Source organism: Lagopus muta, chromosome 20, assembly GCF_023343835.1.
Source record: "Lagopus muta isolate bLagMut1 chromosome 20, bLagMut1 primary, whole genome shotgun sequence".
Lineage (NCBI taxonomy): Eukaryota > Metazoa > Chordata > Aves > Galliformes > Phasianidae > Lagopus > Lagopus muta.
The window spans coordinates 4,380,723-4,402,679 of NC_064452.1; the positions used below are offsets into that span (position 1 = coordinate 4,380,723).

Here is a 21,957-nt window from a genome sequence, read left to right on the forward strand (position 1 = left end):
GCCTCAGGATCGAGTTGAGAGCCGTGGAGCTGCTTGCAGCAGAGGCCCGGGCTCCAGCCTCCAGCACACGTACAGGAAGAGCTGACATTGGCGCCCCGTCCCTCCCCTGCCTCTCACATCCTGATGTGATTAAGGAATTCAGCTCTTGTTTTTCTGCCCTTGCTTGTTCCTGTAGGCCTTGCTTCGCTCCAGGCTCCATGTGTGTGTTTAAGGGCCCTGCCAGCCGCTCTGCAGGTTGACTCTTTTCTTGTGTTTCATCTTGCAATTTGAAAGGCTGAGGAAACAGTGGTGTGGGGCAGAGCCACCCAACTCCCAGTCTCCTCCCAGAGCAGAGGGAATCGCCCGGTGCCTCCCCTCTGCCAGCACTGGGTGGCCTGTGATGTGTGTCCCCTGTGCCCCAGCCATGGGGACCCTCCTGGTCACTCCCAGTGAATGGCTGGGGCTGAGCAGGGCATGAATTTTAGATGTTTTCTCTCAAGTAAAAGGGAACCTGAAGTCCCAGACCCCTGTCCTACTCTGGAGGCTGCTCAGGAGGTTTTCATGCTGATACTGCAGCCCATGTAATATCTGGGGTCTTTAGGTCCCACCAAGGTGACAGGGGCACTGCTCTCTGTTGTAGGGCCATGCGCTCCTGTTTCTGCTCCATAACCTCAGCCTCCACGTGGCTGTGGGAACCTCTCCACGCTTTCCTTGCACAACCCTGGAGCTTCCTCCTTGGGGTCTGAGCACAAGGCAGCTCCCAGCTTGCCAGTGTGACCAGCCCTGAGCCCGGGCAAGCAGAGCCCGACCCGAAAAACCACAGCGGATCTGCACCCGACGTGCCTCACAGCATCCCCCATCCTCTGTGGTCCAGGCTGTCCCAGAGAGGGAAGTGAGCCCGAGGGCTCCCTCTTCCTCCTTCCCAGGGCTCAGAAGTCACAAGCAGAGTGGAGCACTTGGTTCTGTGGCCAGCATGTGCATGGCTCTGGGTGGAAGGACTGAGCATGCAACTGAGCGGTGCTGGGATTGCTGAAACGAAGACTGCAGGTCCTTGCCCACACGTGGCAGCCTGCTCTGGGTAGCAGTGCTCTCTTGTTCTTTTTCGGGATCATCTCAAACAAGATCTGTTGAGGTGCTCCACGTGTGTCTGCCCTCAAGCAAGGCAGCAGCGTCATGGCTGCAGGGCAGGCAGGTGGGGACCAACAGCCTCCTCTCACAGGGATGTGCCAGGCAAAGTGCTATTTCCCTAAGTACCGTGCTTCCTACCTTGCAGAACTGAAGCCTGTGACTCACACAGGGCCGTGGGAAGAGTTTTCCAACACCATGCAGTTTGCTTATAGAACAGAGCTTTAACAGGGCTGCCCCTGCCCTGCCTTGTGTCTGGCATCTCTGCCCTATTCCATTGTGTCTCATTTTCCTGCATGTGTGCCATGTATTTGTGTTTGATTGCTTCTTTTAAAGGTTTAGGAATAGTCTCCCATCGATGTGGGACAGACTGTGCTGGGTGGGGATTTGTGTGCTGAGATGAGGAGAACCGCAGCCCCTGCCGCCAGCATCCCTTACAATCACTTCTGTCCTGTTTTTGTCTTTGTACATTTCCTGGAAGAAGGAAGATGATGTGAGGATTGAGGCATTTGAAGATGACTCAGAGGCTGAAGGCAGTGGAGGAGAGATGGACATCAAGGAACTCCGAGCCAAGAAGCAAGCATTGGCCAGGAAGGTGGCAGAGCAGCAGCGTCGGCAGGACAAGATTCAGGTAGGATGGGACCATGTCCAGCAGAGGAGCTGCTTTACTTTTGTACTCGGGCTGATCCTATCTCGCCGTGCCTATCTCGATGTGTACAGCTTTGTTTAAGGTTTCTTGGGACGTCCCTTAGTCCCACTGCAAAACCCAGCTGCACTTTCAGAGCACAGAGCCAAACCTGCATTGCTGAACCACCCCAGGGTAAGCTCTGCCCTCCCAACGCCCGGGCTGAGCATGCTGGGTCTCCAGGAGCCCTCAAGGAGCTGCACAGCGCTTCTCATGGAGTTGCTGGCGCTCCCTGCAGTGCTGACAGAGCTCCTGCTGGTGGCTGCAGTGCAGCGGGTGCCAGGCAGCTGGCTGTCCCGGGCTGGGACAGCGGCTCGGTGGCCCCAGGGCTCAGTGAGGAGGCGGCTTTCCCATGCAGCAGGGCACGGGCAGACTGGGGAGAGGGTGGGACGTGAACGGCAGAGTTCATGTGGGAGCCAACAGCAGGAAAAACAGCCTGCGGATGGCTGCCGCGGCCAGAGCACTGCTTGCGAAGCGTTGCCATCGTTATGGGGACAAACAGACGGGATACAGGTGATGCTGTGCTGGCCCTGGCCTAATCTTAGCACATCTCCCAGTGGGAGCCTGTGAAGCGAGCTGGGGAGCAGCTGCCCAGCAGTGCCTTCTGTTGCTTTAAGAGCGAGCTGACATGCACGCCGCTGGCCGCCTCGCCGCTCGCAGCCCCTCTTCCTTCAGCCTCGTGGCCCAGATGAGGATTTCTCAGCAGAGGAAAATTCTCCCTGGCTCCCCTCCCCCTCACCTCCGCCCTCTCTAATGCCCAGGGCCCTTCACTTCCATAATTCTTCATTTTCCAGCCTTGAACGTAAGCCAGACACATCTGTCTGGCCATATGCGTGAACTCTGCAGTGTGTGCCGAGGTGGTTGTAAAACAGGGCTGCTGAAGGCCCTACTGGGAGAGCGCACACATGTGTACCCTCCGGCTATTGGCGCCGGGCCCAGAACCACTGCGCTTCACTTTTCCAAACCCACCCCAACCTTTGCAGATTTTGCCTTTTTTTTCTTTTTTTTTTTTTTCCCCCCCTTTTTTTTTCATCTTCTTCTCCTTTTTTTTTTTTTCTTTTTATTTGCATTTGAATTTGGAGAAATTCGTATCAAGGCAAAGGTATAAATTGTGCCGCCCCCGCAAGCGAGTCCATTACTGTTGGCAGGTACCTGGGTCACATTAATACAATAAGGAAGAAAGCAGCAGCGAATGAGTGAGAGATTGGAGAGATGGGCTGTAAATTAAAGCGGCCTGAAGCCTTCCAGCCTCCCAGGGTTGTTAAGCGGGAGGTGTAAGTAAATTCCCCACTTCCCACCGCCTTGTACAGACACAGCAAACAGGAACTGCACATGTTCGGGGAGGGCAGTGCATGCAGATCCCGGCCCAGCTGCGCCGGGGCCCCCGGGATGGCCGCTGCCCGTTCTGCGGGGAACGTGGGGGCTGCCTGATGTGTCAGGGGCTTTTCTCCCCGGCCCACTCCTCCCTTCCTCCCGAGCCTCCTCTCGCAGGCAGAGAGAGGTCAACATGAGGGTGTGGGCAGCTTCGGGGGCTGCACAGCTGAGAGCTGAGGTGCAGTCGGAGCCTGGGTGGAGGAGAAAAGTCCTTGGGGGCTTTGCTAAAGTCAGCCAGGCCGCGGCTGGCTGGGAACAGCCCGCAGCAGAACATGTGTGCGGCCCAGAGCTGGGATGGGGAGGCCAGGCTGAAGCCAACCCTGCGCCGCACCCCTCGGATCTCCCTGCCTTGACCCACGGGTCTCTGGTTTTCTTGAGGGATTTGTGCTTCCTGGGACCTGCCGCCTTCTAGGTTTCATCCTGTAGCTCTTGCTCCTCTGTGGGATTCTCGCACTGGCTGCTCTCCAGTTCCCCCTTTCATTATCCTGGGGATGAGCTGCAGTCCCGTGTATTCACTGGAGTCCTGCAGATGCAGCTCCTGTGTTAGCACAGCCAGGACCCTCAGCTCTCCGTGCACATCTGTGTGCACTGATGGGGGCACGACCCAGAGAGCCCAGGCACCCCAGAGCCTCCTGCGGAGCCTGGCAGTGCAGGGTTCAGGGAGAAGCCTCCATCTTCTGGCTACTCGTTTTCTTTCTAAGTGTTTTGATATCTCTGAAGTTTCCCACTGACATCCCTGTGCCATCCCTTGGCAGGGTTTGGTGTGCCCATAAGGAGCATGGTGTGTTGGCCTCATCTGCACCCTGCAGAGCTGTGCTTCTTTCTGCCTTCTCTCTGATGGGTTTTTGGGCACTGCTTTCTTCCCTTCACTGTGCTCACCTCCTCTTGCTGCCCACCTGTGCCACCAGTGTGGGCCATCTACTCAGTGCTTGTCCCAGGCTCTGTGCTGGCCAGGCAGCCCAACTTGTCCTTCTTGTACCTTCCAAACACAGACATTACTGTGATCATTGCTGCGGATTGAGGCTTTATTGGGCTTCCCTCACTGCTCTGGCTTGACTGGCGGGGAAGTATGGGTCCAGGCAGAGTGAATAGTTAAATAGGGGTGGCCCCTGGGGCCAGCAGAGAGAGCTCAGCTCCGGAACATCACACTGAGCAGATGAGATGGGCTAGAATGGCTTTAGATCTCAGCCTTTTGCAGCCCTCTTTGCAACGGGCAGCCCTTTGCTGCCTGGCTGGGGCTTGCAGGGAGGCCGGGCAGGCAGGTGGAGCGAGGCCACGTCCTGCTCCTCCATCCACCCCCACGCTTGGCATGGCCCTCGGTCCGCGCCGCTCGGTGTCCCCTGTCCTTTGTGCCTCTGCTGTGCGCTGGGAGCGGTCGAGTTTCCTGAACGGTTGAAAACATCCCACCTGAAACATAACAGGCTCTTCCTCTGGATGCTGCTATTGTTTTGCTGAGCATTACAGAAGCAGCTTAACCGGGCGGCCAATTATGACATGTCTTCCCAAAATAGCCCCGCTCCTGTCCCTTCTGAGCCCACGGAACGGCCGCCCCCTTAAGATGCAGCCGCTCCTTTGTGGCGGTGCTGTGAGTAACCCGCTAAATATAGCCGCATCCCATTCACGCTCTGCTCCTGGCGCAGGAACAATGCTGCGGTGCACACGCGCTGACACGCACCTGCCTGGGATCGGGTGCCTGCCGGCTGCGGAAGACGCACACCCACCCACGGCGGCTCCGCCACGGCGGCGGCCCCGGCTTGCTACCAGGCACAGGGCACGTTCACTGCTGAGGAAGACGCTGCTGCGGACGAACCTTGGGAGGAGGAAACCTTTGGAGCGAGATGCGAAGGAGGCATTGTTTTCAGCTCCTGGAAAATTCACCTCTTGTCCCCCTCCGAGTGCACGGGGAGCCGGCGGGCAGCAGTGCCAGGTTGCCCCGCTGCGGGATTGAGGCTCGGGCAGCAGAGGCGGTGGCACAGTGGTGACAGCTGTGGCACAGTGGTGTCGGCCCGGGTGACCCATCCCGCACCCAGCCCTGCGGGGCTGCGGCTCCTGGTCTGTCTGGCAGCCAGTGCAAAGCTCGTGCTGTGTTCCCAGCGGACGTCGCTCCGCTGTGGCACCGCAGGAAATGCAGCTTCGCGGTTTGTGCGTGGTGAGGAGCGGTCCCCTTCTCGAACTTGAATCCCTCGGCCAGGCAGCCGGCTTCCGGGGAATCCCCCAGGTGATTCCAGCTGATGGATGAGTTGGGAATTTGGGACTGTGCGAGCGGGAGTGTGTGATCTCAGTGCTGCCACCAGCTGGGGCAGCCGGGGGAGCCACCTCCGGCTCCTGCCGAGCTCCTGGGAGAAGTCCCTGCCCAGGGAACCGCAGCCGGGCTGTGGGCTGTGGGTGGACGTGATTTGGTGCCTGCAATGGGAGGAGAAAGGAAAGCTGGGTAGTGCTGAGAAGAGCAGCGGGCTGCTGCTCCCGTGGGTGCCTTGCTGTGCCAGCCCCGCAGCGTCCCTTCGCCACAGAGACATGCAGCGAGCCAAACCCCAATAAGGACCAAATCTGTCTGTCCTACAGCACTTGAAATGGGGTGAGGCTGCACCAAGGGTCTCCCACACCCGCACAGCCCCATATCCTCTCCCAGCATGGAGGAAACTGAGGCACAGCAGGATGGGCGGCTCAATCACTGCCATAACACAACATCCTGCACCCTCAGCCCCATCCCCGTGCTGTGGGGCAGCAGCCGTGCCCACCAACCAGCAGAAGGGTTAACGCCGCGCTCGCTCCCTGTCCCATCCCGCACATGGGCTCCCTTTCATCTCTGGCCGGGGGCCAGCCGTAGTCTGCATGAATCACAGGCCACTCCCCTCCCCCCCAAGCCCCTTGGCCAGAGGCTTCTGCAGCCTTTTACTCACACAAACAAAAATAAATCTCGCTGCCGGCCTCTGAACTCTGCAAAGGCGAGTTTCCCTCTGGCTCCCCGAGCGGCCCGGAGCTGTGCGAGGGGACTTGGCACGCTCCCCGCCGACCTCGCTCTTTCACTCCCGGCGCATCCTGTGTCCTTCTCTCACCGGGCGGCCCGAGGAGCGGAATGGGACGTGACGGCCGGCACAGGCATCGCTCGCAGCTGCCAGGAATCAGCCGGGTACGGCCTGCGAACGCCGATGGGGACGGTGCCACACACGAGGGGCCCAGCGCCGGTGTCACCTGCGCGGTCAGCCCGGATGGGGAGTGTGAGGGACTGGCCTCCTTTGGTCTTTGGGATGGTCGTTGCCTGCTGCGGGGCGTGGTTTTGCTCTGCCTTTCTGTCACTTTGGGTCTCTGTGTTGGGTTCTTCTCCATCGCCTCGTGGCAGAGCCTCGTTCTGCACTGGGCGCTTCTCCATCCATGACAGGGCCTGGTGCGCCTCCCCACTGCTTCCTAAACATTGGGGAGGAGCCCCACCAAACCCCACTGAAGCTCCATGGTTGATGCCATCAATTTTGTCCCCTGGCTTAGCGTTGGGCAAAGGCATGAGCAGAGGCAGCACCCAGCGCGGGGCTGTGATGGTGGCCCTGTACCAGGATGCTGGTGCCACCATAGCTGCCCCTCAGTGGCCTTCTGAGCCCATGTGTGGGAGGCACGTGGGGAAGGCTTTGGTTGCTGCCTTGTGGGAGGTGGCGGCATCAAGGCAGCTTGATTTAAAGGCAGATGACAACACTCGCAAATGGATTTAAAACCACTTATTTCCACGGCCACTGCTGGCCCATGCAGCTCGTTGTTCCAGGGTGCCTCTGAGATTTTGGCATGACAAAAAGAGGGGTCAGATACACCCCCACAATGCTGGGCAGAACAGGGCTGGACTCAACAGAAAGGGCTGGGCAGGGCTGGGCACCCCTCCTGGCCCTGGGGTGTTCCGTGCGGGTGCAAGCCCTGTTTCACAAGAGTTCACGTGGTGGATGTGTTCCATACAGTGCTGCTGTGCTCCATGGGTGACCGGTTCCTATTAGAGGCAACAAACATCAGCGAGTCAAGGGAAGCTATTTTTAAGCAGAGGAAGCACTAGAATAGCATCCTGAGTTTTTTACGCCTGTGACTTACTGAAGAGTCCAAGTCCTTCGATAGCATCAAAAGTAACACATGAGCTTTTTGATCCCATTTTGGCAAATAGCGTTGTGCAAAGGTCCAGGTACAGCCAGGGGGGGTTTCTAGTAGGACCCAGCAGACCCTCCCCATGTGTGTGAGCACCTCTGGTCTCCAGTGGATGCGTGGGGCTCTGTCAAGGACAGCACCAGGACTTTGCAGGGCTGGAACCCACCTGGTTTCCCAGCTGGATGTTGTTGGAAAACACACGGCGTGTGCAGGACTCGGTGGGACAGAGAGCATGGTGCTCAGCCAAGCGTCCCCTCCCCACACACCTCTCCTGCTCGGGGTCCCATGGTTTGGATGTTGTTGGCATGGCTCGTGTCCCAGGCTGGCTCGTTTTCATTGCTGATCTTGTCATCTTGAGATGTTTTCATCCACCCCTTTCCTCCCTGCTGTTTTATATCAGGGTGGTGCAGATAGTCTTGGCAACTGCCAGTCCTATTAAATGGGACAATACCTGAAACAAATGCACTTTCAAGGCTGGTACAGCCAGTCCACTGCAGGGCTTGGGCAGGGCTGTGTTTTCCTATGAGGGTGCTACTGGAGTTTTTTACCATCCCTCTGTGCCCCCACAAGAGCTGGTGCTTGCAGTGTGCAGGTGGGATGGACACAGCCTCCTCTACACGCCGTCCTTGCTGCAGGAGGCATGTGTGCCAACTGGGCTTATCTTTTGCTCCCAATGTCCACGGGTCACAGGGTTGACGTCTTTCTTACTCATCACGTGTCCTTCTCTTCCAGGCTGTGCTGAAAGACCAGAGTCAAATGAGGCAGATGGAGCTGGAGATAAGACCTGTCTTCCTGGTCCCAGACACCAACGGCTTCATCGACCACCTCAGCAGCTTGATAACGCTGCTGGACTGCAGGAAGTTCATCCTTGTGGTGCCCCTGATCGGTGAGTAGCACAAGCACCAGGCATGGGCTTCCCTGTCCCTCGGTGCAGGCTCGACCCTCCAAGCCAGGTCCCATTCTCGTGCCCCACATGCCCTTTTGTGTGGTCCCAGTGTTTGCTGTGCGTGCTGGACACAACCCTGTTGCTTTTACCTGTTGGAGCCATGTCTCATCCCAGCTGCTCCTTCACCCCATGCCATGCTTTTCCCTTCCTGACAGCTTTCTGTCCAGCGTGAGCTCCTCTTCTCATGGTGCATTTAGGGGTGCCAGGGGCTGGGAGAGGCACACGGGTGTTAAATGGGATTTGAAGGGAATTTTGGAAGGAGCAAGGAGGAGGAATTGTTAAACAATCAGAGCAGATAGCTTATCCCAGCAGAGCTGGGGCTTAGGCAGCCTGAGCAAATGGCCGGCCTGTGTCCCAGCGTCTCAGAGCTGCTCAAGCCCAGCCCTTCTTTTTATCCTTATAAAGCTTGCAGTAAAACAGCAAGCTGGTTCCCGTTATTGGTAAACACTCACCCTGGCAGATAACGGCTGTGCTGCTGGGTGGTCTCCCAGGGTGGCGGGAGGATTTGGTGAGATGCCTTTGCTCTGATTGTTTGATCACTCGCTGGGCTCGCAGTAGCATTCCTCCGGCCGGTGCTGCACTGAGGCCGGCTGCACCCCAGTGCCAACCTGGCATGGAGTGGAGCTTGAGGGTAAAAGAGATCAGGGTAGCAGTGGGGCTGAGCCTCACAGATGCCTCAGGCTGCCCTCATCCCAGCTGCAGCCCCACAGGCACCTCCAGTCTGCAGGCAGCCAGGCGTACGCTGGTGCTGATCTCCTGCCCTGCAGCACACTTCATGCCTGCCCTCTGAGCAGGTGTGGGGCTTCCTCTTTGACTCCTAGCTCCACCGGCCCAAGAGCCAGCATCCAACAGGCCCTTCCTGCAGGGTCTGGCTCTGGAAGGACTCTTAGAGCTGGGGACGGGACCCCTGGAAAGGAGCTGTCAGGGAGCTCTGCAGCTTGGCACGGCAGTGGCAGGGCATTACGTGGAAGCAAAGGGAAGGAAGCTGGCAGAGCCCTGGGGTCTGTGGAGTGTGCTCACACCTGGGAATGCTGGCGCCTTCCCTAGAGCCATGGCCCTGCCTCCTCTGTGCTCTCACAAGCATGAGCTGCAGGAGAGCGGGAAGCCCTGTTTCCTTCCCTGGGCCAGGTGCTGCCGCGCTGAACCTGCATAATGAGGGCTGGGCTGGCCAGGATAAGCCAGGGGCCAGTGGCCATGGTGCCACATCCTATTGCCAGTTGCAGGTGTGAGCTGTGCTCTGTCCCCAGCACGGGGCACTCCTCACTGCTTATCCCAGGGATGCAGCAAGGGGTTAAGCGTGCAGCTTCGCGTTCCGTTTGTTTCTCTTGCTCTTTAACCTGCTCCGTGCTCCTTAAGGCTGACCCCACCATGGAGAAGCCAGGCCTGGTGCAGAAGCACAAACAAGCCTCCCCTTTGAAGCCTGTTTAGTTTGGAAGCAGGAAGGCGGATTTCGGGAGGGAATACCAGCTTTTCCTGTTTGATGTTCCGTTCTTGCAAGGCTCCCCCCACCCCTAACCCAGCCGTGCATTGTGTGGAAATGGCAGCATCAGGTCGCTGAAAGCAGTAGCAAGAGGAGCAGTCAGCGAGCGAAGAGCAAAGCAGCTCCATGCAGCTTTAATTTGAATACCCAGACAGTGAGTGCCAGTCTCACCATGGAACAGAGCGATCACGCAGGCTCCCTGGGCAGTGATTCACAGCACTGGGGAGAGGCCTCAGACCCCGAGCTCTCTCCTCGAACCCCCAAGGAATGCATAGTTCCCACTTGAACTCAGGACTTGGCTCCAAGCTCGGAAACAATCTTCAGAAATGAAGCCATGGCTAAAACACACACTGCGCGCACAGAGGCTCCCTCGCACACACGTGCACACCAGCCCAGCCTTGTGCACACGCATCCCTGTGCACGAACACATGTGAGGATGCTCGTGTGCACATCTGGACACAACTGTCATGCGCCCAGCCTCGCTGGGAGCTGCCTTGGCCGCGCTTGGCTCGCACACGCAGAGCAGCTCTGGGTGCACTGCAGGGTGCGTTCCTCCTGGCGTCCCTTGGGCACTGCTCAGCCTGGGGGGCTGCTGAGGCTGTGTGCCTGCTGCTTGGCAGCCGGACAGGAGGCTCCGAGCCCTGACAGTCTCCAGTGAAACCAAACGGGCTGGGAATCTGCCTGATCCCAGGCTCGAGCTCGGCTTCAGCAACATGTGTCAGGACAGATGTGCAAACTCTGTATCAGCCCCAGATGGGTGAGGTGTTGAAGAGAGTGTCTCCCCTGCAGGCAGCCTGGGGCAGCGACTTCAGGTGTGAAAACAGGGCCAGGACTTGGTGGAGTGGGAGCTGCCTGCTTCTGCATGTGACCCTACTTGCACACGCAGCTTTCTGCATCTGAAAGCAAGCCCAGGGGGCTGGGAGAAGGAGCAGAGCAGGGAGGCATGGCACGGATCAGGAGGCTTGATAGCCAGATCCCCAGACCCATCAGCTTTCTGACCCCCCCCCATTCGCATGTGAAGGTGCTCGGGTTGGGCTCACGGCTGCATTTCACAGGGCACAGTGCCCTCAGCAAGTGCTGCAGGGCAGAGGTCCCCATGCTCTCAGGGCTGAGCCAGGTGACACGCAGAGGTGGAAGGCAGCAAAGCTTTTCCAGACCTGTAGCCAAGTCCAGGAGCACAGGGACGCTGCGGCAGCTGAACCCAGATTTCCTGAGCCAGCTCCCAGTGTCCCAGCCCTGAGGCTTTGGCAACACGTGCGTTTCAGCAGCGGGTCACGAGAGCACCTTGTCCCTTAGTAACTGTACCTCCTCTTCCTGTTTGAAGTGATAAACGAGCTGGACGGCCTGGCCAAGGGCCCGGAGATGGAGCACCGGGCTGCAGGCTATGCCCGCCAAGTGCAGGAGAGAGCCAGGAAGTCCATCGAGTTCCTGGAGGAGAGGTTCGAGGGCCGTGACAACTGCCTGAGGGCTCTGACCAGCCGAGGCAACGAGCTGGAGTCCATCTCCTTCCGCAGTGAAGACACCACTGGCCAGCAGGTAGGGATCACAGCCCTGCGAGGATGGAGGCACTGAGGCAGCGCTGCCAGTGCACGCTATAGGGCTGGAAGCCTCCCCAGGGACCTGTCCCTTTGCAGGCTCAGAGCGGCCCTGATGTCCACTGAGCTGCAACACCATCTCCAGGGCAGTGCAGAAATGATGGTGATGGGGCTGCAGGGTTTGTGTTTTTTTCTGCTGACAGTAACGTCGCGCTTTTCTTCCAGGGAAATAATGACGACCTGATTCTGTCCTGCTGCCTCCACTATTGCAACGACAAGGCCAAGGATTTCATGCCCTCTAACAAAGGTAGAACATCCTCACATCCTCTTTGTCCCTTCTCTGTTGCAGCCCACAGACCCTGCTCATTTCTCTTTTTGTGGCTCTTGGAGCCCATACCTCTGCATTTGGCCTCTTTCAACACCAAGGTGTCACCTCCTGCCCCCACGCAGCCCCAGGATGTGGCCCATCCTGCTGTGTTTCCAAATGCTCACCTCTACGTGCACCTTCTGGGACTCCCCAGCCTGTGAGAAGACCCCTCCATACGCACACAGAGCCACTTTGTAGTGCTGGCAGCACAACTGTTAGTAGTTGCTGTCCCCCAGAGTATGCGCCGAGGCCATAAAACCACGTGTCAGGGCCTTTTGCTTTCCCTTCACCCTCCTAGAGTGGAAAGAGCAGATGCAGATCCAACTGTCTGCCCATACAGGGACATCTCCTGCCACTGCGTGCCACAGCCATGGCTGCAGCAGAAGGTCAAGGGCTCCTTCTGAAAGCCCCAGTGCCTCCTGGTTGGAGCCTTTTTCCTCCTGATGCCCTGCTGGCAATGGCAGCATGTGCTGGGACCAGACAGCCCCAGTGTGCTGCCAGGGCAGTGTGGATGGGAATTAGATCAGCAGCTGCCCAAGAAATCAACCCACATTTGTCAGCGCGAATTCTTAGCAGCTTAACTTGTCAGATTCACAGAGAAACCGTCACCAAATGTTTATGTGCAAATGATGCTGAATTTTGAAATCATGTGGATTATGGCGAATGGGGCCTGACAAGCTGACAGCCTCTGGTTTGTAACAAGGAGGCGCGTCACCAGCTCGGAGCAGAGGATGTTTATTGTTACACATTTCTTAAAGTGTCCGCACAAAACCTTCCAATCCCGCTTTCATCAGCCCTCGGCCCCAGGCCTGCCCTCCCACAGCTGCCCCACGGCTGCCCCACACTCCCCTTCCTCCCATCACCTCCTCACCATCCTCAGCCCCAACACCACCAGCTCGTTAGCTTGTCGCTAACCTCCCCTTCCCCTTGGCTTGCTGCTCCTGGCGCGGCCAATCTGGGCCCATGTTGGGCTCCCATAAACTCTGTTTTTTCCATTCCAATCCTGGCTCAGAGGCACTGTGTTTCCTGTGCTCATAGGAACAGTACTCTGGTCACAGGACCCAGCTGCTTACACATACCCCATATGCTTCCCCTGCTCCGCACACACGTAAGCGTGGCTCCCATATCCCCAGCCTGGCGTGTTGCGTGCGGGGCAGCTCATCCATCTGGGGGCAAGATCCCTTCAGTTATTTCTCAGCCTTCAGCTCTGTCTGAGCCTCAGCCAGAAACGCCTCGGTGGCAGTGGCTACTCCAAAAGCTGCTCGAACGAAAGGTTCGTTTTAGATCTTATAATGAGATCGCCAGAATAATAGCACCAGCTTCCTGCTGGAGCCAGGGTCGCGGGCTGTCTTCCTGGCCTGGGTCAGGCGAAGGCACCTCCTGTTCCCAGTGCTGAGCACCTCCCTGCTTTGGGCAGCGGGGTTTCGCCTGCAGGGGATGGGCAGAGCGCACAGATTGTCCCCAAACCAGAGCAAGGAGATAACAGAAGGCCTCCGAAATGAGGTGTTGTCTCCGAGCCACGGTGGGAAACCTCAGCAGGCAGCAGGGAGCCAGGAGCACCGGGAGGCTGCGGGGATTTGGGGCGCAGAGCACGCGTGGGGACAGCATGGTACGACACACAGCTCTGGGATTCACTCCGCTCTGTTGTTCTTCCACGCAGACGATCCCATCCGTTTGCTCCGCGAAGTGGTTCTGCTGACGGACGATCGCAACCTGCGAGTCAAAGCGCTGACCCGCAACGTGCCTGTGAGGGACATCCCCACCTTCCTCAAATGGGCCCAGGAGGGCTGAGGGAGCCGAGCAGGGAGCAGAGCCCCCTGAGTGAGTAACGCAGAGTGTTGCGGTGGGAGACCGGCTCCGCAGCAGCCCTCACCGCCACCGCCTTCCAGCCCACAATGAACAATAAACGCCACGTCTTCAACCCACCCCACATGGCCGTGCTGCGAAGGGCCCCCCCGAGGGGTGCAGGCGAGCTGGGAAGGTCATTGCCGTGGATGGTTCACGTGGAGGCTGGGACGTTGAGTGTCCCCGTGGCCTTCGGGCGGTGCTGGAGCAGAGCTGGAGAGCCCTGCTGTGTAGGGAAGCTTTGGTTGACCCCGTGCCGGATCGCCAGCCTTTCGCTTGGTTTGCTTGGTTGCAGAGAGCTCACGTCGTGAGTCGGTGTCTCTTCGGGTTTGTAGGCTGTACAGGGCAGAGATTGGGGACGCAACGGTGCAGACTTTGGGATTGCTTTGGTCTCGCTCAGCCCCAGGAGCTGAGCCTTTGGGAGATGCTGTGGACTTCAAGGGCAGGTCCTCAGCTGTGTGCCCCACGCTCTCCATCATCCCTGCCCAGCCTGTTCCTCCTGCATGTCCCAGGCTGCATTGGTTCCCCATCCCATCCCTGCTACCACCCCACAGAAGGGAACGCTGTCTGCTGCTTGCAGAGATGCTCGTCCTCTCCGCTGCAGGGTTTGCTTTTTCGGTTTCATTTCAGACTTCAGCATAGGATTGTTTTCAGGTGTGTGCCCTGCCTGCTTTGTGGGGGAGGAGGGCTTTGAACACCCCTGATCTCCCCACAACTGCTTTCTGTTCTGCTCCCTTCCCACAACAGACGTTACCTGTTCCCACCTCTCTTTCCCCTACCCCTGCTTCCCACACTGATACTTTTAGCCACATTTTCAGCCCAGGGCTCAGCGTGAGGTCAGCAAAGCCCTCCGAGTCCCCGAGGAGCCCGGGACAGGCTGTTTGGGGACAGGGCTGGTGAAGCCTGGGCAGTGCCTGGTGCCGAGCCCAGCAGTGAGGGTCCCCTTTTGTCACCTCAAGCCCTGCAGCACACCGCTGTCTCCCACACCACATCACATTGTTCCCACCACCAAACCCTCATCCCCCCGGCACTACAGATACAGAAGCCACGAGGGAGCGTTTGCCCATGAACTGGCATCCCTGAAGCTCCGTCACGCCTCAGTCCCATCAGCACGGAGCAGGACTGACCCCAGGGCCACCTCTGGTTCCCACCGGTGCGCTGCAGAGGATGCAGGAGGACCGAGCTCAGTGTTTTCCTTTCCTGCGTGGGTGGCTCAGACCTGGTGTTTGCAACAGAGCACGTTCAAGCAGGAAGCTCACTGTCACCCATGCCACGGTGAGGACCGAAGCAGGGCTCAGGGCCTGAGCGGAGCACATGGACAAGCAGCAATTGTGCTCACCTGTACCATACACGTGTCCTGGCAAAGGGCTCAGCGCAAGAGCAGAACTGCACGGTGCAGATTTGAGGTCCCCAAGCAGCGCAGCCACCTGCAGGAGGACACGCGGAGTGACCACGGTTTAACACGAGCACCCAGGACCCAATTCGTGCTGCACAGCGCTGGGCGTAAGCAGCGTGCAGAATCCTCAAAGCTGAGTGCATTGGAAATGTGTTCTCACCTGTGCCGGATGCCCAGCCCTCGCAGGGCTCTCTGGGCAGCACAGAGGGGGTCTCACTGGGCTGAGTGTGCCGGGGCCACCTGCGCCAGCCCTTTGTTGGGGAGGTGGCCGCGTTCGGGTGATTTTGTTAAGATGGTTTTAATCATTTTTAGTATTAAACACTTGTCTGTGCAGCCCGTTGTCTCGCTTGCCATCTGTGGGCGCATCGCTATCAGTTGGGGCGGTGGGGACGTACGGCAGCAGGACGTGTCCCTGCTGTCCAGCACCTTCCCTGTTAATGAACGGGACTGTGGGCAAACAGAAAAGCTCCTCTCCTCCCCTCCTCTCCCACAGCCCCACACCACCCACCCAGCACAGCCCCATAGGGTACATCCCCGCTCCCCATCCCAGCCCCACACATCAGGGCCACCAGAGAAGGACGCGAGGCTCTGTGTGTTAATGTCACTTTATTGCTTGTTCCGTTTCGACTATAGAAAAAAGGGCGAGGAGCCCGTGTACAAATCGGACGTGATACAGACCCCGCTGGGCGTTTCCAGCTGTGTTTTGGGTGCAGCTGCTGCCGGTGCTCGGCCCCCAAAATGGGCACAGATGCCCGGTGGCAGCTCTGGCCAGATGCTGGTGAGCCCCGGGGGGGACCTGGGTGACCCCTGCCCATCCCTGGCTGGAAGCAGGCACTTGGGGGCACGAGGCCTCGCCACAGAGCAGCCAGCACAAGGTAAGGCACAGTGGCTGCGAGGCTGGGGACAGTCACTGCCCCGGGGCCTCGTGTGCAAAGGAGAGGAAGGGGCACGGGGAGGGGGAGAAGCTTCACATTAGCCCCAGGCAGAGGGGTCATGGGCCTGGGTGGGGATCCAGACTTAGGGAGGGGTCACGAGAGGGGTGCTGCGGTGCCAGGGGTGCCCCTTGGGGGCTCGACCCGCTGTCATTGCAGCCCGGGCCGGGGGCTCAGCTCTCCCCAGGGCTGCTCCCGGCCCCTTCCCGCGGCCCCGTTCCTCCGCTGCCCACGTCCACATAGCTGACAAACCCAACCGCTTTGTCTTTGTCATAAACTCCCGGCCCGAGGTTCCCCCAAACCCGACCCGACCCAGCTGTGCTGGGGACGGGGATCTTTGGCAATAAAAGAGGTGGGCCCGAGGGCACAGCCACCCCACGGGACGGCGGCTCCCAGGGGTCCCTCTGCCCCACGGGGCCCCGGGCATCCCTGATGGTGAGCGCTGTGGGGCAGGGTGCAGGGGCTCAGTCTGTGACAAGGCCCTGCCCCACCTCCCGAAAACACTGGCGGCTGAGGGCTGAGGCCGGGAGCTCAGTGCTGCTCCACGTTGAGGAGCATCGTGTTTCCCCGGTCACCATCCCTGACCCCCAACAAAACCCCGTGTGAGCCCTCTCCATCAGTCTGTCCCCGAGCTCCCAGCACAGCCCCAGGGAGGAGGAGGCCCTTCGCTGCGGCCGCGATGGACGAACTACTCACGGCCCCGCGGCAGTGATGGCGGCACAGTCTGGGTTCCATCACAGCAGAGCTGAGATCCATTGGGTCCCACCGCAGGGCGGGCAGAGATGGGGACAGCCCCGAGGTAAGGAGCGGGCTCATGTCCTCCGAAGCCTCAGGGTTCGGGCTGGCGGCACAGCGGGGCGAGCCGGGAGGTCAGTCCCTGAATATCGGCTTCTCCCCACCGCTCACGGCAGGACGCGCCATCCAGCCGGCCCGGGGCAGCTCTCATGGGACCCCCTGCTCCGAGTGAGTTCTCCGGGGCCGAGCACCTTGCCACCTCCATCCCTGCCCTGGAGAGGCACGGGGAGCCCCAGGGCCACCCCCCGGCGGGTGCTACGGGGGCGAGTAGCGCTCTATGGTCCGCGCGGCGTCGGCGTGGAGGTGCGGAGCCTGCGCCAACACCTCGGCCGCTTTGTCCTGGCTCAGCCCCAGGTGCTCTGCCGTGAACTTGGCCAACGGGTAGAGGCTCTCCATGGCCTTGGGGTCGCTGAGGAAGTGCGAGGTGTGGGACAGCAGCTCGGCCGCCTTCTCCTGCTTGAGCCCCAGCTGGTCGGCGGTGAGCCGCGCCATTGCGTAGACGCTGTCGGGGAAGTCCAGCTTGGCTTTGCCATCGGGGCCAGCCGCGTGCATCTTCATGTGGCTGATGAGGTTGCGCTGTTGGGCGAACTTGCCGCCGCACACCTGGCACTCATAGGGCTTTTCCCCAGAGTGGATGCGCATGTGCTCGGTCAGGCGGTACTGCCGGGTGAAGCGCATCCCGCAGGCGTCGCAGGCGAAGGGCTTGAGGCCGAGGTGGCTGCGCATGTGGCGGGTCATGGTGCCGCGCTGCGTGAACTTCTTCCCGCAGATGGTGCAGGGGTAGGGCCGCGTCAGCCAGTGCGTCTTCTCGTGCTGCCGCAGCGTGGCCGGGTCCTTGTAGGACTTGTCGCAGGACGAGCAGCGGTACGGCCGCAGGATGTCCCCCAGCCCTGCACCTCCCTTATCCAAGAAGGGCACGGCCTGCTCGGCCGCCGCTTTGTGGTACAGCTCCTCTTCGTTGTGGGCCTCCACGTGCGCGTTGAGCTGCTCGGAGCTGGGGAAGCCCTTCCCGCAGGGGATGCAGACGTACAGGTTGTCGCCCAGGCTCTCGGGCTCGTAGCCCAGGTGGTTGCAGTAGCGGTCCAACGCATCGCCAGGCGACGGCCCCTCACTGCTGCCCGTCTCCTCACTCGTGCTGTTGTCGGGCTCCAGGTCGTTGCTTTCCACACTGGGATATCGCGGCTGTGGGGCGGCGGGCGGCGATTCGGCTTTTTCCTCCCTCTCCAGCTCCTTCTCCGCCTCCCCTTCGTCCAGGTAGGGCCCCAGCGGCTCGTGCTTCATCCAGCGGTACATCAGCTCGCGCCCATCGCCGCGGGGCAGGGGGGGCTCGGTGCAGGGCGGCGTGCCGCGGAACGGGTCGGTAGCGTGGGGGTGTCCCCCCGGCTCCCCGCCCGGTGGCGAGTCCTTGTAGGCAGCGGGGTGGCCGGCCAGGAGCCCCCCACTCACCGGGGGGCTGTCGTGCCGCGGGGGCAAGGAGGGCTCGCGGGGCTCTGCGGGCAGCAGGCGGTCGGTGGGCAGCAGCTGGGCGGAGGGGCCGGTGGGGCTCTTCTTGGAGAGGTCGAGGCCGCACGGTGGCGAGCAGTGCCGCTCGGGGGGGCACAGCCCGTGGGGGTGCAGCGGGGTGCCCTGCGAGGCCGAGGCGTAGAGCTCCCCACACTGCGTGTTGAGCGGCGCCGCTGGCTCCACGGGCTGCAGATCAACGGGTCGCGGCGTCCCCGAATAGCAAGCCTGGATGACCGGCGTGGCGGCACGCAGCCCCCGGCCCAGCTTGTAGGGCGCGTACCCCCCACGCAGGTGACAGTACTTCCCGCTGCGCTTCAGCTTCTTCTTGCACAGTGCCACCAAACCGGGGATCTGCAGGTAGCTGGCGGCTGCCAGCACAGCCCCCAAGCTCTGCTCGCCGCCCGGCTCACATTCACCCAAACGCCCGGTGTAGATGAAATCGAGGATGAGGCGGAAGATGCCGGGGCTCACCATCTCGTGGTCCAGGTTGAGCAGGTTGTCGTGCACCACCAGCGACTTGAGGTAGGCGCTGCTGGCCGCCAGGATGTTCTTGTGAGCGCGGAAGAGCGCGTTCTGCACCACGATGATCACGTCGCACAGGAAACCCTTCGTGCGCTGAGTGTTCAGCTGCAGCAGCAGCTGCCGCGAGTGGCTCGGCACCTCCATGGCCTCCAGCATCGCGCCGCGCGCCCGCCGCCCTGCAACACACGGCCCCCGTCAGCCCAACGCCTAGAGGGGATGTAGGGAGGGTCGGGCACTTCGGAGGCGGGGGAGGGCGAGGGGGGGGGGGGTTCAGCCCACTTCAACCCCAACCCCGGTTCTTTCTCCCCCTGCTGAGTTCTGGCTGCTCTGAGCGCAGCTTTCCGTGTGCCACGCTTATATCGGGGCTCGCTTCGCGCCGGCCGATGGGGCGGGGAGTGGGGTACAAACCCCCAGAGGCTCAAATTTAGGTTAAAATATTATTTTTATTTTTGGGGGGGAGAAAATGACATCATCCCCCTCCTCCCCCCCCCCCCCCCCCCCCTCTCCGCCCCCGCTCGCCTCCAGCACCCCCCGCTCCCACCTGCCGCTGCCCTCACCGGAGGAAACGAGGGGGAAGCAGAGAAAAAGCGGCCGTCCCGCAGCCCTGCGAAGCGCCGCGGTGCCGCCCGCCCCCCCGGGGCCGCCGCTCGCCGTTACCTGCGCCGCTCCCCGCTCCCCGCAGCGCTCCTCCCGGCTCTTATGGCCCCGCTCCCGGGAGGCGGCCGGCCGTGCCCCCGGCGCCCCCCGCCCCCGTTTCCTGCGAGGTGAGCGGGGGGGACGAGGGAGGGTAAGGAGGTGGGAGTGGGGTGGGGGGGGTGGGGGGGGAAACGGGACCTCCCCTCCCCGCCTCCCCTCCCGGTGCCGCCCCGGTGAGTGCCCCCCAAGCGTCGTCGGAGCCGCGGTGCCGCTTTACCTGCCCGTCCGCTGCCCTCCGCCAGCCAGCCGAGCTCTCGGTGGACTCTCATGGCTCAGCCCCGGGGGGGCCGTCGCCGGGCGCTGCCCTCCGCCCTCCGCCGCCGCTCCATTCCCGGCGCTGCCGACCGCCCGTACGCCCCTCGGAGCGGTCGGCGGCGGCGGTTCCTCGGGGCTCCCGACGCCGCCAGCTCGGAGGTGAAACCCGGGCTGCGAACTCCCCCTGACCCCGGCCTGAACTCCGAGCAGCGCCGCTGGCTGTTAAAGGGACGGCGGGAGGTTTCCTCCTCCCCTCCCCGGGCGGGGCACGCCGCAGCCGGGCCCCCCCCTTCTCCTCCTCCTCCTCCTCCTTCTCCTCCTCTTTTCTCCGAGCCCTAATTCCCCCCCGCCCCGGTGGGAGCGGGAGGAACGGGCGGCGCCGCCTCCCGCACGGCCCCACCGCCCCTTCGAGGGTCTCAATCCCGGCGGCGGCTTTGCCCACCCCTCCCCGTCTCTCCCGGGCTCCTCCGCCGCTCCCGACCCCTCTTATCTCCCCCATTTCGCCGTGTCCAGCCTCAGGCTTCCCCCCTCCCAATCCATCAGCCCGACCAGGTGAGCCCCGACGGCGCGTCCGCCGCGCCCCGACGGCACTTACCCGCAGCGCCCCGTCTCCTCCGCCGCCTCCGCGGCCGCTGCCCGGTACCGCTCGTCGGGCTCCATCTAGCGGCGCCCGCTGCGCTCCGCCCCCCGCCGTCGGGGTTTTGGGGTGGGAGGGGAGGGGAGGGGGGTGGGGGTGTCGAGCTCCTCCCCGTGCAGGTGCGCGGTTCCCCCGACGGGGCGTCCCGTGGAGGTGGTGGGAACGGGAGTAGAGGTCGATGGGTTTGGTTTGTGTTTTTTTTTTGCTTTTTTTTTCTTTAATTTTGGAGGAGGAGAGGAGAGCGGGTGGGAAGGAAGGGTGGCCCCCGGGGGGACACAGCGACGCGGCCCCCCACTCCTAGCGAGGCGGGGAGAGCTTCGTGCTTTCGCTTCTCCTTTCTCACGGCCGCGGCCATTTGTGTAAGCCCGGAGGGCGGCACGGAACCGGGCATCTCCGCCCGGGGTTCACCCCCGCAGCCGGGCACGGCACCCCAAAGGTCGCCGGTTCGCCCGTCCGACCCCGTGGGTCTGCACCCAAATCCCATCGAGCACGAGCTGGCGCAGTGCCGGCCCTCCCACTGTTCCCTATGGGCGATTTTGGCCACAACGAGGTGGCACCGCGCAGCCCCGAACCCAAACCCGGCGACATCGGGATCCTGGGAGCGGAACGAGCACTGACCCTCATTGCGGAGCAGTGATTTCATCCCCCCCCCCCTCTTCCCCTCTCCCCCCGGGCACTGATTTCCCCTCACCCTCCTCTCTTTTTATATATATATATCTACATACATAATTTTTTAGGGTTTTTTTTTTTCCTGTTCAATTAACGGCTGGAAGTGTTTCAGGTTCTGGCAGGGAGCTTTGGACGTCGCTGTGAGCGATGACTCCCGCGGGCTGCGTCCGCGTAATTTATGGGGCCGTGATGCATCAATCACAGCGGCTCCCCGACAGCTGCCCCCCCCCCTCGGGACCCCGGGCTGCCCCCGCTACCTGCTGAGTGACTGAGCCCGAGGGGGGGGGGGGGTGGAGAGGAGGGGGAGGAACCTCCGACTCCTCCACCTTTTTCTCGCAGCCCAAAGGCTGGGGCAGGTGGTGGAGGGGGGTGAGCTGAGCCCCGCGGCCCCGATGTCTCAGAGCGGAGCTTTGCCTTTGCCCTGTCATGCCGCAGGCAGAGCTGGTGAGCAGGAGTGCTCAGGAAGAGAAGGAAAAGGAGGAGAAAAAAAAGGGGGCATTTTCGCCTCAATGTGCAGCGCAGATTGGAAACAGCTCTGCTTAAGTCATTGGCTCTGTTGGGAGGTCTGAGCTGGAGCGTCTCCCGCCTGTGCCCCCTCCCCACGATCAATCACGGCGCAGCAAATTAGCCCAGATGCCGGGAGATTGGGTTCAAATCCAGCTGTGGTTTGGATCGCGCTCGCACGCCTGGCTTCATGTGGGACCTGGGCTGTTGGACAGGATGCAGCCCCCCGGTCTCCGCAGGGCCCCGTTTCCCAGCGCAGCCTCTCCCCGTAGCCCACACACATGTGTTCGATTACGGCGTTGGCCAGCCGGGCCGCATCCGGCACCGCCAGGAGCCTGGAGCCCCGCTGGCAGCTCACACTTCATTTTCCCGGCGGTGCCGGGGGCACGGCAGCCCCACAGCCCCTGTGTGGCCCCTTTATAGGGGCTGAGTCCCCTCCCAGCACGGTGGCATTCGGTCCCGTTTGTGCACCGGCTGAGGCCGTGAAACTCGTGACAGCTATGGGCTGCCCTCCAGTTGGGTGTTGGATGTGGGTTGTGGGGTTACTCCGTGTGCCTGTGCTGAGCTCTGCCAGGTGTCCCCCGGTACCACAGGCC

The 21,957-nt window shown here is 61.2% G+C and overlaps 2 protein-coding genes across 6 annotated transcripts in view; one reads left to right on the forward strand and one right to left on the reverse strand.

Annotated features, from left to right (window-relative positions):
• SMG6 (SMG6 nonsense mediated mRNA decay factor) overlaps positions 1 to 15,175 on the forward strand; it is a 90,636-nt gene extending 75,461 nt beyond the window's left edge. The window contains exons 15-19 of one of the 2 annotated variants that reach the window (XM_048967185.1): positions 1,586 to 1,735; positions 8,012 to 8,165; positions 11,030 to 11,241; positions 11,466 to 11,547; positions 13,268 to 15,175. In XM_048967185.1, the coding sequence (XP_048823142.1) occupies positions 1,586 to 1,735; positions 8,012 to 8,165; positions 11,030 to 11,241; positions 11,466 to 11,547; positions 13,268 to 13,398 (729 nt within the window). In that variant the 3' untranslated portion in view covers positions 13,399 to 15,175. The remainder of the gene's footprint in view (positions 1 to 1,585; positions 1,736 to 8,011; positions 8,166 to 11,029; positions 11,242 to 11,465; positions 11,548 to 13,267) is intronic. The other variant, XM_048967186.1, reaches the window with a different exon arrangement.
• Positions 15,176 to 16,722: 1,547 nt separating this feature from the next.
• HIC1 (HIC ZBTB transcriptional repressor 1) lies at positions 16,723 to 20,191 on the reverse strand. 4 transcript variants are annotated; one of them, XM_048966776.1, is made up of 2 exons: positions 20,147 to 20,191; positions 16,723 to 18,776 (listed from the first exon to the last, which is right to left on the reverse strand). In XM_048966776.1, the coding sequence occupies exon 2, from the start codon at positions 18,754 to 18,756 to the stop codon at positions 16,831 to 16,833; it is 1,926 nt and encodes a 641-aa protein (XP_048822733.1). In that variant the 5' UTR covers positions 18,757 to 18,776; positions 20,147 to 20,191; the 3' UTR covers positions 16,723 to 16,830. The 4 variants fall into 4 exon arrangements, with proteins under 4 accessions (XP_048822733.1, XP_048822730.1, XP_048822732.1 ...); XM_048966773.1 differs by lacking the exon at positions 20,147 to 20,191 and adding an exon at positions 19,514 to 19,627; XM_048966775.1 differs by lacking the exon at positions 20,147 to 20,191 and adding an exon at positions 19,258 to 19,354.
• Positions 20,192 to 21,957: the final 1,766 nt, after the last annotated feature.

Excerpts from the sequence above, each read along its gene's own strand:
- HIC1 (XM_048966773.1), bottom strand. The coding sequence starts at position 19,565 with ATGAGAGTCCACCGAGAGCTCGGCTGGCTGGCGGAGGGCAGCGGACGG. Across the intron at positions 18,777-19,513 it reads GGAGGGCAGCGGACGGGCAG|GGCGGCGGGCGCGCGGCGCG; the intron begins GTAAAGCGGCAC and ends CGTGTGTTGCAG.